Below are 15,162 nucleotides of genomic sequence, written 5' to 3' on the forward strand. Positions count from 1 at the left end.
TGCTTATTTAACTTACATGCAGAGTACATCATGTGAAATGCCAGGCTGCGAATCAAGATTGCTGGGAGAAATATAAATAATCTCAGATATGCAGATGACACCACCCTTTTGGCAGAAAATGAAGAAGAACTAAAAAGTCTCTTGATGAAAGTGAAAGAAGAGAGTGAAAAAGCTTGCTTAAAACTCAACATTCAGAAAACTAAGATCATGGCATCCAGTCCCATCACCTCATGGCAAATAGATGGGGAAACAGTGGCAACAGTGACAGACTTTCTTTTTGGGGGCTCCAAAATCACTGCAAACGGTGACTTCTGCCAAGAAACCTAGACAGCATACTAAATAGCAGAGACATGACTTTGCCAACAAAGGTCTGTCTAGTCAAAGTGATGGTTTTTCCAGTAGTCATGTATGGATGTGAGAGTTGGACTATAAAGAAAGCTGAGTACCGAAGAATGGATGCTTTTGAACTGTGGTGTTGGAGAAGACTCTTGCGAGTCCCTTGGACTGCAATGAGATCCAACCAGTCCATCCTAAAGAAAATCAGTTCAGAATATTCATTGGAAGGATTGATGCTAAAACTGAAACTCCAGTCCTTTGGCCATCTAACGCAAAGAACTAACTCATTAGAAAAGACCCTGATGCTGGGAAAGATTGAAGGTGGGCAGAGAAGGGGATGACAGATGAGATGAGATGATTGGATGGCATCACTGGCTCAATGCACTTGAGTTTGAGCAAGCTCCAGGAGTTGGTGATGGACAGGGAGGCCTGGCGTGCTGCAGTCCACGGGGTCGCAAAGAGTCGGACACGACTGAGCAACTGAACTGAGCTGAACTGATAGCCAATTAACAGTTGTGATAGTTTCAGGTGGACAACAAAGGGACCCAGCCTTACATATACATGTATCCATTCTTCCTCAAACTCCTCTCCCATCCAGGCTGCCATATGACATTGAGCAGAGTTCCCTGTGCTATACTGCACTGCCTTGATGGTTATCCATTTTAAATATAGCAGTGTGTACCTGTTCAGCCAAAGCTCCCTAACTATCCCGTCTCCTCATCCTCCCTTAGGCCCTCATTTAACCAAACTGACATACCTGTGCCCTCAAATGTCGAAATTCTGGAGTCACCACTTAGCTAAGACAATTTAGCCAATGCATTAGCTGTGTTAATTAAGATTATCTATTACAACTCAATCCTTGCCTAACTGCAGGAGCCATTGTACTTCTCAGTTTTCGCTGACTAACATAGGAATCAATTAGTAAATGATCTGAATATTTAGTACCAGACTTTACAGCTCAAAGAATTTTTTGATCTTCTTGCAACCCCTCACCTCTTGTTTGAATAAGAACATTTTTGCAAAGCACCCCTTCTTATCTTTGACTTTCTTATCCAAACTTTGCTTTACTGACTCTTCAGCAGTAATAAGATCTTTTTTAATTATTTATTTTAGAAAACGTTTAAACTTACAGAAAATTTGCTAAGCTAGTTTGGAGTTTCTATACACCCTTCATCCAGCTTCCCCCAGTCCTCACATCTTGCACTGCCAGAGTACATTGGTCAAAACAGAAATTAACATGGTAAGATTTTTTTTTTTAACCTCTTTATTACCAGACAGCTACAAATAAGAATGAAAACCATGTTGCCTGGATTGAACACTCAGAGCAGCAAAGAACAGGTTTAATTGTAGTCCTGGATCTGCTATTATTAATAATACAGAATCATGTTATTTTAGAAAACCAAGAGGTAGAAATTCACATTGAGATCCGGTGGCTTTTATCTATTGAGCCCTCCACTATTATCTCAGAGATGGGTAGAGGAGGATTCCTCAGATACTTGGTACTATCTTTGAAACATATAAATGAGTACTTCTTATAACTTAGCTTCCCTGGTGGCTCAGACGGTAAACCGTCTGCCTGGAATGCAGGAGACCCAGGTTTGATTCCTGGGTCGGGAAGATCCCCTGGAAAAGGAAATGGCAATCCACTCCAGCACTCTTGCCTGGAAAATCCCATGGACGGAGGAGCCTGATAGGCTACAGTCCATGGGGTTGCAAAGAGTCAGACACGACTGAGCGACTTCACTTTACTTTACTTCACTCTTTTATAACTTTGACTCTTAAAAATTTGTGTGTTTTTGAATCATGAAATCAGTTTACAACTTTAGGGTCTACTGAAGACTTGCTGTGTATTAAATGAATTTTTCTGGTTGATAGAATAATTTCTTGCTTTATGTTCCCTCTGTTTTCTCCTCTTCACAGACAGTATAATAAGGAACATAATTTTATTCATTGATCCTGAGCACTACACATTCTCTCGATGTCCATGACTGTCCTGCCAAGGAACTCCAATTAAGTATTTAAAGTCTAGAATAGCCATGAGCAGAATTTGAAAGCCCTGATCACCCCTCCTCCCTTGCTGTACATATAGCCCTCCCTTGCCTTGTAAAGCTCTCCTGGGGGCTGGTGACAGGGAGTGGTCGGTTATGACCCCATGGGTTCCCCATGTAGCATGTAAACGTGGTCAGAGAAGCCTGGACTTTTCCTGCCAATGAAAGTTCTGCTTCCCCCTTAAATCAGCCTCAGAGGCAAGTTGGAGCCAAAAAGTGCTACTTTTGATTCTGGCAGTGACATTCCAAGGGAGGGCAATTAAAATAATGGAGATTTGAGGAGCAAACAAAGAAAAGCCAAGGAATTTGAGCTCTTTCTCCTAGAAAAAAAATTAGAGACTTGCCATGAAGCAAAACGTGTGAAAGGTATCTGTGTGGGAGCTGGACAGCCATATTGTTCATTTTATTGAGGATGGCACAAGAAGGAATATTTTTTTTGTTGATGGCTTTAGACTCCAGTCCTGCTGGTTGTAAGCATCAAGCCCCACCCTGACCCCCGACCCCTGTGCTACCACCACCACCAACTCCAGGTTTACCAAGGGTCAGATGAACCAAGGCCCTCTAGCTGGGAAAATCAGCTTATTTAGGGTTTTCATGGTCAAAAGAGCCACTGACATAGGCCATTAGCAACAACTGGCAAGTTCTCCTACGTTGCTATATTATTAGCCCTGCGTTTGAGATTTGGTAAGAGAAACAGGTTTTGAGAAGGAAAGCAAAGCAAAGCAACAAATTACCCAAGTGTTAACACAGATGGACATCTTTCACGCAAAGCAGAGGATAAAGCTTTCTTGCTCTTCAGTTTTCTCTCTGAGTGTTTCAGTTTATCATGGGAAACCAGCCACCCCAATATCCAGTACACAGCACTTTTCTCCAAATGCTGTTGCTGCTAACTCATAACAATATTGTGCATTAATGAGCAGAGTAAAAAAAGATAAACTTCAAACTGTATGTACCTTTTCATTCACTATTATTGGGACAAAGATTGATAAGGAAGTTAAGTTTAAATATTAAATATATATAATATTTAAAATAGTGTTAGTTGCTCAGTCATGTCCCACTTTTTGCAACCCCATGGGCTGTAGCCCGCCAGGCTCCTCTGTCCATGGAATTCTCCAGGCAGGAATACTGGAGTGGGTTGTCATTCCTTTCTCCAGGAGATCTTCCCGACCCAGGGATGGAACCCAGGTCTCCTGCATTGCAGGCAGATTCTCTACTGTCTGGAAGTGAATGTATATTTCACACTTGTAGCACATCTCAATTTGGATGAGCTGCAATTCAAGCACTCAATAGTCACATGTGGCTACTGGCTACTATGTTGAACAATGTAGCTCTGGAGATAAATATTAATAATTGATTAATTGTATTAGGAAGAATAAGCCAGAGAGGGTGGAAATCTGAAATTATTTTGAAGGAGGTGAGAGCAAGACTAGACAATTTTTATGAAGAACATTTCCTTATGTGAGAAAACTATAATTATCTTCTAAGCAATGAATCAACATAAAAATTGTTATCCACCTGCAATCTCCTATTATATGCCATTAAATGACCTAGCTTTAAAGGTTTCACTTCTGTCATCGGTAATTTTGGAAGGTATTTAATTTGGGGCAGTAAGTTTGGCTAAATACTAGCACTCCAAATACCTCATATATTCTGATTTACAAAATGTCTGGTTGGCAGTCTGAATAGGCTGATTCAGTGCCCTATGGCACGTGGCCTGGTATTGAAACATATGAGGTCTTCCTTGCTAGGGTCCAATTCATGTTGCCATGTAAGATTCATCCAGGAAGTGAACCCTGTTCACTTGAGTTTCTTGTCCCACTTCCTCCTGCCTTTGAAAGTATAAAAGACACTAGCAGCCCTAGTAGCCCAAAATGGATTCTCCATCCCAATACTGGCTGGTTAACTTGCAGTGAAAGTAAGTAAAACAAAACAAAACATGAGTCTCTCTGTTGTGTTCATTTTTCACCATCATGATAATGAACATTTCCCAAGAGTTATGTAACTATCAAACATGGTTTTCTCAAATGAGACTATGACTTAGGACCAAACAGAAGTTGGGGGCGGGGGGGAGGGGACGGGGGCGGGTGGATACTACTGTATTTGAAAATCAGAGCATCTGGAAAAGGAGGATGAGATGGCTGGACGGCATCACTGATGCAATGAACATGAACTTGGGCAAACTCCAGGAGATGGTGAGGGGTAGGAAGGCCTGGTGTGCTGCAGTCCATGGGGATGCAAAGAGTCGGACATGACTGGGCAACTGAACATAAACACAGTCTCATTGGCCTTTTGGGACCATAAAGAATCCTATATACTTCCCAAGTCAGCATCCATTCCAGAAAGGGACATCAACTTATGGTTATGGTTGTGCTAGATGCCAATGTGTGTTTGCTCCTAATCTTAACTACCCAGGAATTTCTTTTTAAAAAAAAAAGTTATTTGTTTGTGTGTTTATGGCTGTGCTGGGTCTTTGTTGCTGTGCACAGGATTTTCGCTAGTTGCAGAGAACTGGGACTACTTCTCTAGTCGCCATGCTTGGGCTTCTCATTGCAATGACTTCTCTTGAGCACAGGCTGTAGGGCGTGCAGGCTTCAGTAGTTGTGGTTTGTGGGCTTAGCTGCCCAGCAGCATGTGGGATCTTCCCAGACCAGGGATCAAACCTGTGTCCCCTGCATTGGCAGGTGGATTCTTAAGCACTGACCCACCAGGAAAGCCCTGCCCAGGACTTTCTTAACACCAGTCCCAAACACGAGTAAGCATCCTTTGCTGCAAACACACCTAAATGCCTGGCTGTTTCTCGGATTTTCCAACATTCAAGTTGGACCAGGATTTTTCACACAAGCACATTTTAACTACTATAACCAATCCAAGTTTTATAGGCCATAAAGTTGTTACAGAGAAAGCAGAAAGAATATCGCAAAAACTTTAAAAAATTGTGGGAAATATACCATGTGGTAGTGGTTATACTGGTAATTTACTCATGTCCTACATGTTTCTTACCATTCCTTCTTGTTGATCCAAGTTAGTTCCTTTATTTTACATTCATAGTTTTACTATTTGCAGTACACTCTTAATGCTAATATTTGCCATGAATATAAACCACCAAGAGGACTTCCCTGGTAGCTTAGAAAATAAAGCGTCTGCCTACAATGCAGGAGACCTGGGTTTGATCCCTGGGTTGGGAAGATCCTCTGGAAAAGGAAATGGCAGTCCACTCCAGTACTCTTGCCTGGAAAATCCCAAAGGACGTAGGATCCTGGTGGGCTACTGTCCATGGGGTTGCAAAGAATTAGACATGACTGAGTGACTTCACTTACACTTTTCTAAACCACCAAGAAAAGTCTGAATGTTAAAGGATATAGACTTGATGGGTTCTTTCATATTCTAGAAATATTGGTACCAGCTGTTTGATGATCTTTATTATTGAGTCAAACCAAATTCACGTTCCTTTTGAAAAGACTGTCATTGATCTATATTCTTGTTATTGTCTTATTACCACCTTCCATACCTGAGTTTCACTCTCCTACTTTTCTAACAAGATCTATAAACGTGGATTTGGGTGGATTTTGAAATGAAGCAAACTTCTTTATTAGTTACACTATTGCAAGGCATTTTGCTTCTATAGACTTGGGATCACATTACTAGGGGGATAAAGTGTGGATCCTGCCTTACAAATGAAGAAGATTGGAACTTTGTGTTTTATCAGAATAGCTTCTGAAACTTTAAATTCCATACCGGGCCTGTTTTGAACCCAAGACTTAAGTGCTACAGGCTTTAAATTTTCTCTTCTTATTCCCTTTTCTAAATACTAACAGCCCCATTTCTTGAGAAACAGTTCTGATGTTTATTGTTTAATTGCATGGTCACACTGTCATGTTATCTAACTGGGCACGTGGAAAGTAGTAGTTCGTCAAATATACTCTGTAACAGTGTAACCCCATGTACACAGCAAATGGAATGCCAGCTTTCGAGAAGCGACTTAGATAAATGTTGTGATAGGCTGATTAAGTTTTAAGGAGGATGTGGGTCTCAATATTTTGAGTTTTCTTGTCCAGTACTGGAGAATTACTGTCCACGCAACACTTTATTTAATGCTATATACAAGTAAAGTGTAAAATTGTCAGCATCACTAAGCACTAAGTAGTGGTGTCTCCAGGTTGGTAATGTAAAGTTTTGTGGAATTGTAGTAAAATACTTAAAATCTAGAACAGTGGTTCTCAAAATACTCTAATATGTCAATATTAATAAATATTATTAATATTATTAATCTAATAAAACATAGGATGTGGGGGGTTTTTTGTTTGTTTTTTAAATACATAAGCATCCCCTTGGTGCTTGCTGAAGCTGTAGATTCCGTGTGCCCTGAGCGCTGAGCCTTGATTTAGTAAATCTGGACTAATCGCTCTATCAGTCAGGTGCTCATGCTTTGAGGCCAGGTGCAGTGATTCTAACACTTTAAAGCGCTTGCACATGGCATTGGCGTCTTGGTAAAAGGCAGCCTGACGTTCAGTAGGTCTAAGGTAGCTCCAAAGGCTTTTAAGTCTGACGCAATTGCAGGCGACGCTTTAAAAACTCTGCCTTTGCCATTCAACGTCCCATGGGTATCTTTGCATTTCCGTCTATACCTAGCGTGCTTTTTGCTTTTGACCGTGTCCTTTGAGCTAAGTTTTAAGCACCTTCAAATCTTTCTGTTTGCTCTAATTTTAAATACTTGCCTATCTTGCTTATCTTGTCCGTTTATTTATTTTTCTTCACGTGTATAGATGCGCACCAGTTGCGTCGTGAAGTACGGTCAGCTGTAACACAAGCTCCGTATCTCAGAACCACAGCCAGGCACTCCTGCTCCGGGGACCTCGGGGCCATGGAGCTCTCCGACAGTGACCGCCCGGTCAGCTTCGGCTCCACGTCGTCCTCGGCTTCCTCCCGGGACAGCCATGGTTCCTTCGGCAGCAGAATGACCTTAGTTTCAAGCAGCCATCTGGGCTTGTTTCCTCAGGATAAGGAAGCAGGGGCCATAAAACTGGAGCTGATGCCAGCCAGGCCATTTTCCAGCAGCGAGCTGCAGACGGACCGTGCGGCCGGGCAGCAGAGCACAGACGAGGGCGGCGAGAGGCAGCCCCGGGCACAGCGCAGAGTGGAAGCCAACGGGCCGACCAAAACCGGGGCCGAATCGGCCACCAGCCCCAAGCTGCTCTATGTGGACAGAGTTGTGCAGGAAATTCTGGAGACCGAACGGACTTACGTGCAAGATTTAAAGAGCATCGTAGAGGTAAGATGCGCTGTCGGGGGGAGTTTAAAGTTTGTCCTGCAGGATCAATATCCCCCGAAATAAAGGGCAAGGAAGGGCTTGCAACAAAGGACTTCTTAGGAAGCCCAGTGTCTCCTAAGAGGCAGAGATGGTGTGAATGTTTAAACAGATGATCACTTAAGAGGAAGCCCTAGGGCTGTTATCACTGGGTTAAGACCCTCAATGTTTGCATTCGTGAATTGATTACGTGTTGGGAGTAAGCCTGATGATATCAGTGCCTACGCTGGTGTGTTGTGTTAGTGACTCCTGCCCCAAAGCTCTGTGAGTCTCTGGCAGACAGACAGACAGGATGCAAGCTTCCTCGCTTGCAGGTGTCAAGGGTGTGTTGACTGAGCCCCTTGGGTCATCTTCAGCTTACTCACAGTTGTCTCCTGGCGTCTGGAGCTTCCAAAGCTGCCAGTGCCTGTGTCTCACCGCCAGAGAGGGACTTCATGGGTTTGGGGTGTGGCCTGGGGGGGTGGGCGGAAGATCCGCAGGTGATTCTTCTGCACAAACAAGCGTGGGAATTACTGTTTGATGCTGTTTTCTGTGTTGGTTGCTGTTTAGGGGAAGGTGGTGAAAGGGAGAGAAGAACCCTGGACTTGGTCTTAGGTGTTTACCTTTTACTTTTATACTAAAAAAATTCACGTAAATTATTTGACTCTCTGCAAACTGAACTTAGCTCAGGTGCCAGATCCAAGACTCTGGAACTTAAGTTATTAATTTGTTATGATTGTTGTTTCCCTGTATTATTTCTTTTTTAATTTTTATTTTATGCTGGAGTATAGTTGACTTATCCAGTTATTAATTTGACTTTGATTATAGCTAGGTTTTTAAGCATAAAATGATAATTATCGGAACAGTTCAGATGCTAATTCATTCTCAGTGATTTAAAATATTATATTTCAAATTGATGCATTATGAAGCTATACTCCCTACGCTGCCTGGTACTATCCCAGGTTCTTTCATGTGTTAGTGCCCATTTCCTGTTTTAGATTTTTAATCTAAAATGTGTTTCAGAATAAACTGGAATATTTGCTGATGAGGACATTCTCCACCAAACACATACACTCTTATAGCTTTAGGGGAAAAAAATTCTAGGACACAATTGTGTTTTCAGTCCCACAAATGATCAAACCAGACAGTCTTCTAAAAATAGTTATGACATAACTTCCCAGTAAAAATAGAAAAAAATCAATTGATGTTCAACCAAAACAATATGTGATACCAAATGTAGAGTAAACCAGGCCAATTGTTTCTTGAATTTCAACAATGATGTCATTTGTACTTGAGAAGAAATACCTGTGAAACTGCCAAAATTTGTGAAACCTCTCAGGAAATTTATGGTTGTCAAAGCTTTCTTTGGCCTGTTTTTCTTTGTTTCTTACTTGGAAACTTTACCACTTCATCGAAACTCGCCATACCAACAGAGAAACCTTTAGTGTCTGAGCTGGAATTAACACTTGTTTTTTTCTGAGACCAGTTAACAAACTTCAGGTGAGAAGAAATACAATAAGAGATCTATGAAAGAAAATAGGTTAAAACAGGATTTTTTGCTTCAATAAAATACCTTAAATTTTTTTTATTTTCTAACAGTTTCAGCAGAAGTTTTATTCTAAACTATACAAATATTCTTGCCTTTTTTTTTTCCCCTTATCAATAAATTAGCCATGTTTTCACTATGGGTTGGTGGACTTTTGCTATAAAGGACCAGATGGTAACTCTTTTTGGGTTTCTGGGCCATAAATTGTCAATCCTAACTGTTCACTTCTGCCACTGTATCCCAACAGCAGCCCCAGCCTCTACGCCAGTGAAAGGGTGTGGAAGTTCAAGGAAAACTTTAGGGCCGTTTTTGACCCAAGGACCATGGTTTGCCAAGCCCCGTATTTGCTTATAAATCTATGCTTTCATTTCATCAGCTGTGAAATGAAACTAATAAACGATACCTGCCTAATAGGGTTGGTGTTATGATAATCAGATAATATATGAAAAGCCCATACAACAGTGCCTGGCACGTGGTAAGCAATTAATAAGTGAAAACACTTATCATCTCAGGCCTCTTCTGAATTTGCTGGCTGAGACTGAGCACCATTTATAGCTATCTTCTGTCTTATCTGAAGTCTTTTACAAAGATAAATAGATTTAGTAATACACTATAGTAGAAATTTCATTAGGAAAGAGTCATTTTTAAGTGGGTGATTCCAACATTATTATTTTGAAGGCAATTGGATTATTTCTAAAGAAGCCAGGGAGAATCTAAGGTGACACATAATAGGGAGAAGAAAGATGGAGGGTGTTGGGAAGGAGGGTGGTTGGAAGAAAACGTCCCAAATAGAGAGGGAAGCACCTGGGCAGGAAGAAGATGCTGCTTTGTTCAGGAAGTCTCTGGAATGCTTTGAGTCACTTCCCCTCCCCACCTAGAAAAGTGCAGAATCTCTTCAGATCACGATTGGTCACTGCAGCCTCTTCTTCACACACTTTTGTACGTGACCACCTCTGTTTCTCAAGATCACAATTTTCACAGAATGGTTAGACTCGTTTTATGTAGTTTTTGCTTTATGGAGGCTTCCCAGGTGGCGCCAGTGGTAAAAGTCCACCTGCCAATGCAGGAGACTCGAGAGACATGAGTTCAATCCCTGGGTCAGGAGGATCCCTTGGAGTGGGAAAGGGCAACCCATTCCAGTGTTCTTGCCTGGAAAATTCCATGGACAGAGGAGTCTGGCAGGATATGGTCCATGGGGTCACAAAGAGTCAGACACGACTGAGCATGCACCCCTCCTTTATGGAGTATAACCAATTATTTTCCACCTTGCAGCAACTTTACCCAATAAGGACTGTTATGAGTATTCTTTTAAAACACAAGATGTCAACTCCTTTAAAAATCTGTTTTCCTTAATCCATTTCCAATCTGTTTTAAAAATTCTGTAGCTGATTTCTTTAGTATCTTTGATTTTTCAAGTGCAGAGTTGAATGGGGAAAAGGCTACTTAGTAACGACCTACCATCATAAGTTCTCACCACACAAAGAGTTTGTTAGTTGACTTTCTGAGCAAGAATTATTCTGAAGAAAAACCGCCTAATTGTTTGTAGAGATAACTGGGAAGTTGTTTTTCACTTACACAGTAGCATAGTTTCAAACTGTCTGAGCGAATGAGTGATAAATCTCTCAGTCGTGTCCAACTCTTTGCAACCCCATGGACTACAGCCTGCCAGGCTCCCCTCTCCATGGAATTCTCCAGGCAAGAATACTGAAGTGGGTTGCCATTTCCTTTTCCAGGGTTCAGACTGTGCACTCTGCTTTCTTGAGTTCCCACTAATGAATGCCCTTCACTAGTCGTTCTTGGTTGTATTAATTTCCCTTTGTTAGATTTTATCTGTAGTGTATCTTATCCATACATATCCTCACCACTCAGGTTTATATTTTGTCCTTAGAATTTATAAACAAGCATTTTTGTGAAAGGCCATTGATATATACTATGATTTAAAAGATTTTAACACAGTATGCCTTGGTAGCTCAATACGGTACCACATAGTATCCGAGTAGCTTATTTCTGAGAAGAGATCCTGCTCACACGTTATCTGGGCAATAGGATTCTCAGCTGTTGGTGATAATGCAAAGAAGAATGTACATCTTTCACTACAGAAAGACATTGTATTAAAATCTTTCCCAAATATATAGGATTTTTTTTTCTTTCCCATGCCATTTAGGAATTAAAAAATGAATTCTGAAGATTTAACTGAGAAATGTTATTGTTCTTATTGCTTCTGGTCTTCATCGCAGGCCTTTTCTCTGTTCCCTCCATTCCCTCCCCATGGCAACTCCCTCCTCTGCTCCTTTGCCTGACATCCTAGTCATTTGCTTTTGTACACTTGACATTTTAGAGAGAGGTGAGGTCTTGACTATCGACCATACTGAGAGAAACAAGAGAGCTGTTATTTCCATTTCTATATATGGCTCCTACTAGCATTCACAGATAAAATGAGATAATAACTATGAAAGCTAGTTTTAAAAGTTAAAAGTAAAATCGCCAGTGATACAATTTGTGAAGAGAGAGAAATTCATAGCTGGAAAGTAGGAAATAAGGGTTTCTTTCATGTTTAATAGGATCTTAGATTGACTGACCAGAGATTCTCATGGGCAGAGTAGGTTTCTTTAATCTTTCTAAATGATCTATAAAAGAGCCTTTGACAGCCTCATGAGACTTGGCCCTGGATATAGTTCATGGCCTGTTTTAACATTTTATGAAGGGTTTTAAATAGTTCATAACATTATCTAATACTGTGTAGTTAGAAATTATATCCCTATTACAAAATAGGATCTTTGAAATATAAGAAATGCTAAGTTAAATCATATTTGGGGATGTTGAGGACATGTGCATTTAGTGAGGGGAAAGTAGGTAAAATATTAAAAGTAACGTGAGTTTATTTTTTTCTATCATATTCTAGAAAGTTAAAATCCTTTTTCAAGCACAATTATCCATACAGTGTGCTAAAAAGCTAAGAAGTTGTTATTATAGCCTTGCTGCATAAAATTTAAAGAACCACAGCCTTAAGCAATCCTTGTTAAAAGCATTCAGCATTGTTCAAAAGCTGTAGCTGCACAAGGATTAGGCTGTTGAGATCCAACCTCCAGCTCTCGTATTTCTTGATCGACATGAACTCTTTGTTTATCGTGTGATAGTACAGACAGTTGGAGAAGGAAAGGGCAACCCACTCCAGTATTCTTACCTGGAGAATCTCGTGGACAGGGGAGCCTGGTGGGCTGCTGTCCATGGGGTCAGACAGAGTTGGACAGGACTGAAGCGACTTAGCAGCAGCAGTACAGACAATGTTAGGATAAGGTGGACGAGAAGAGAGATGCTTTTCACCCACTTAGTGACATGAAACACATTGAACACAATTCTGCCTGTTCCCATAGCTTAGAGAAGAGGCTGCCCTTAGCACCAGAGGTATCCACTAGCTAGAAGGTGAATTGTCTTACACTTGGGAAGTGAGCCTTTCCCAGATCTGTGCAGAGTGAATGAAGGAACCCAGTGATCAGGCCCAGGAAGTCTGTGCTGTGCCTTAACTCTGGACCCTGCCTAAAGACTTAGCCTTTAGGCTGCTGAGGTGCTAAGACTTGGATAACATGGAATCTGAGTGGGGTTTTGTCCTGCACCACCTCTCAGAGACAACACTATCGAACTTGGAGGTGTTTTCTCTTGAAGCCTGGTTTGATTCAGCTGGAGAGAGAAGATGGTTTGGTGTGGAAAGGTCAGTTCATAGCTCTGCTACTCCTCTCCCTTGGCAATGAAAGGATGGCTTTACATGGGTGTTCCCTGGACCAGCCACAGCTGCTTAGGATACTTGACAAGAAGAGAAAAGTTTTGAACCAAGGGAGGAGGCTGATGAGATGTCATTGCTTTTATTGTCTTTTTACTTGCACATGTCCTCACTCAATACTTTCCCTCCAGTTTAAATAACATTTATTAAACTGACACTTTTTATGAGGTTCCTTCAGACTAACATTTCTTGAATACTGAGGGAATTATGTGTTCAATGCTAGAGTGTAGGACTTGGCAGGGATTGTTTTTAACGAAGGCTTGTTACGTGGGTGGATTTAATAAAGTGCTTACACTGTAGTACTTGGCACATTTTAATGTACTTTTTCTTTTGCATGGCATTTGAGCACTTTTATTTGAATGTGTCTCTTTATTTTTCCTCCCAGGGGCTTTTCTCATATTGGGTGAATGAGATCTTTGCTAAAACCATTTGAGGTCTATGGTAATTTTGAAGCAAACCTGCTAAGTAGTTTTAGGCTTATGTATTGGGTTGGCCAAAAAGTTTGTCTAGGTTTTTCTGTAACATAGGAAACCTGAATGAACTTTTTGGCCAAGCCAATAGGAGTTGTTTGTCAAATAACACATCTAACCACTGTATATAAGCCCCTCAAACTTCACTTTGACTATTTGTTTCCATGCCTATTTGTTGCTCTTATGCCCCCTCCTTCCTTGCTCTACCCCACTCTCACCTCTTGCCACCTTAACAATGACAGAAACTTAGAACGTAAGAACATAGTGATTTTGAGTATTCATCTCCTCTACTGGTAGCAGTCTAATATTGGGGGTGGAGGGGGAGGGGCCTGGCCTTTTATGTCTTTTGTCCATTCTGTTCATACCTTCTGATTAACTGCTGCTGCTGCTAAGTTGCTTCAGTCGTGTCTGACTCTGCTTGACCCCATAGACGGCAGCCCACCAGGCTCCCCTGTCCCTGGGATTCTCCAGGCAAGAACACTGGAGTGGGTTGCCATTTCCTTGAAGGTGAAGTCGCTCAGTCATGTCCTACTCAGAGACCCCATGGACTGCAGCCCACCAGGCTCCTCCGTCCATAGGATTTTCCAGGCAAGAGTACTGGAGTGGATCGCCATTGCCTTCTCCGGATTAACTGCTAGTGAACATCAAAACTAGCTCAACGTGGGCAGCATTTAGTAAAAGCAAAGTGAGTGGAGGTGTGTAGGGTTGCTGTGCAAAGGTGGTTGTTGACTGTTCACAAGAGTTCATGTATACTTAATAAATGATGTCAGTTTATTCCCTCCAAATGGTTCTAGCCAGATTTTGAGTCAAAACCTAGGAAAATTATTCAAAATAATTATATTGGTCAGGTTCTCCTGGGAGCATGGTAGATAGAAACCTTAAACTTGGTGACGACACCCACCACCTCAATGAATCCGAACAGCTGTAAACATACTACGTGGCTACTACTTCTAAATTTTCTAGCTATATACCTTAATAGCAACAAAAATACTAAAACATAACATTAACAGCAGCTTGTATTTGGATGCTTACCGGATTTCAGGCACTGAATTAAGCAGTTACAGCCTCACCCACAGCCCCACTATGTGGGTACTATTATAATTTTCTTATTTTTAGCACAAGAATATTGCATGTACAGAGAGTAAAGGAACTTGTCCAAGGTTTGTAAATGATTAGTGGTGAAACAGGAACTGGAATGTTAGGTTTCACTCCAAAGGCCTCATTTACTACTACATTGTTATAGCAAATCTCCCCTTAGAGTCTAGCAGAGAGCTCAAAGATTTGGTTGCCTTCCTAAGCTCTCTGGGGCAGGGTGTTGCAACAGCAGCATGGTAGACATTCGGGACTGGATAGTGCTTGGTTATGGGGGATAGTCGTGTGTACCGTAGGATGTTAGCATCAAACATGGCCTCCACTCACTAGATGTCAGTAGAACCACCACCATCCCCACTCATGACAACCAAAACTGTTTCTAGACATTGCCATATAACCCCCAAGGGACAAAATTCCCTTGGCTGAGAAACACTGTTTTAAAAATTTGGAAGGCATAGTGTATAAGTGTAAGTAAAGCCACAGTAACAAATCGGTCCCCCAGTTTAGTGATGTAATACAACAGAAGTTTCTCCTTTTGCAGTCATGTATGTGTATGTCCAGGTTAGTGGACACCATGCAATTCCATGCACCAATTGATAGAAGGCAGG

General features: G+C 41.4%; 1 protein-coding gene across 8 annotated transcripts in view; it reads left to right on the forward strand.

Moving 5' to 3' along the window:
- Nucleotides 1-15,162, forward strand: part of PLEKHG1 (pleckstrin homology and RhoGEF domain containing G1) — a 249,041-nt gene that overhangs the window by 135,081 nt on the left and 98,798 nt on the right. For 7 of the 8 annotated variants that reach the window (XM_086318316.1, XM_086318314.1, XM_086318312.1 and 4 more), the window contains one exon: nt 7,148-7,653. In XM_086318316.1, the coding sequence (XP_086174442.1) occupies nt 7,246-7,653 (408 nt within the window). In that variant the 5' untranslated portion in view covers nt 7,148-7,245. Of the gene's footprint in view, nt 1-6,862; nt 6,986-7,147; nt 7,654-15,162 lie in introns of those variants that run through there. The other variant, XM_086318315.1, reaches the window with a different exon arrangement.

The sequence above is a fragment of the Bos grunniens genome, chromosome 9, assembly GCF_055505025.1.
Source record: "Bos grunniens cultivar Pamir isolate PY7600 chromosome 9, Bosgru_T2T1.0, whole genome shotgun sequence".
In the NCBI taxonomy this organism is placed as follows: Eukaryota; Metazoa; Chordata; class Mammalia; order Artiodactyla; family Bovidae; genus Bos; species Bos grunniens.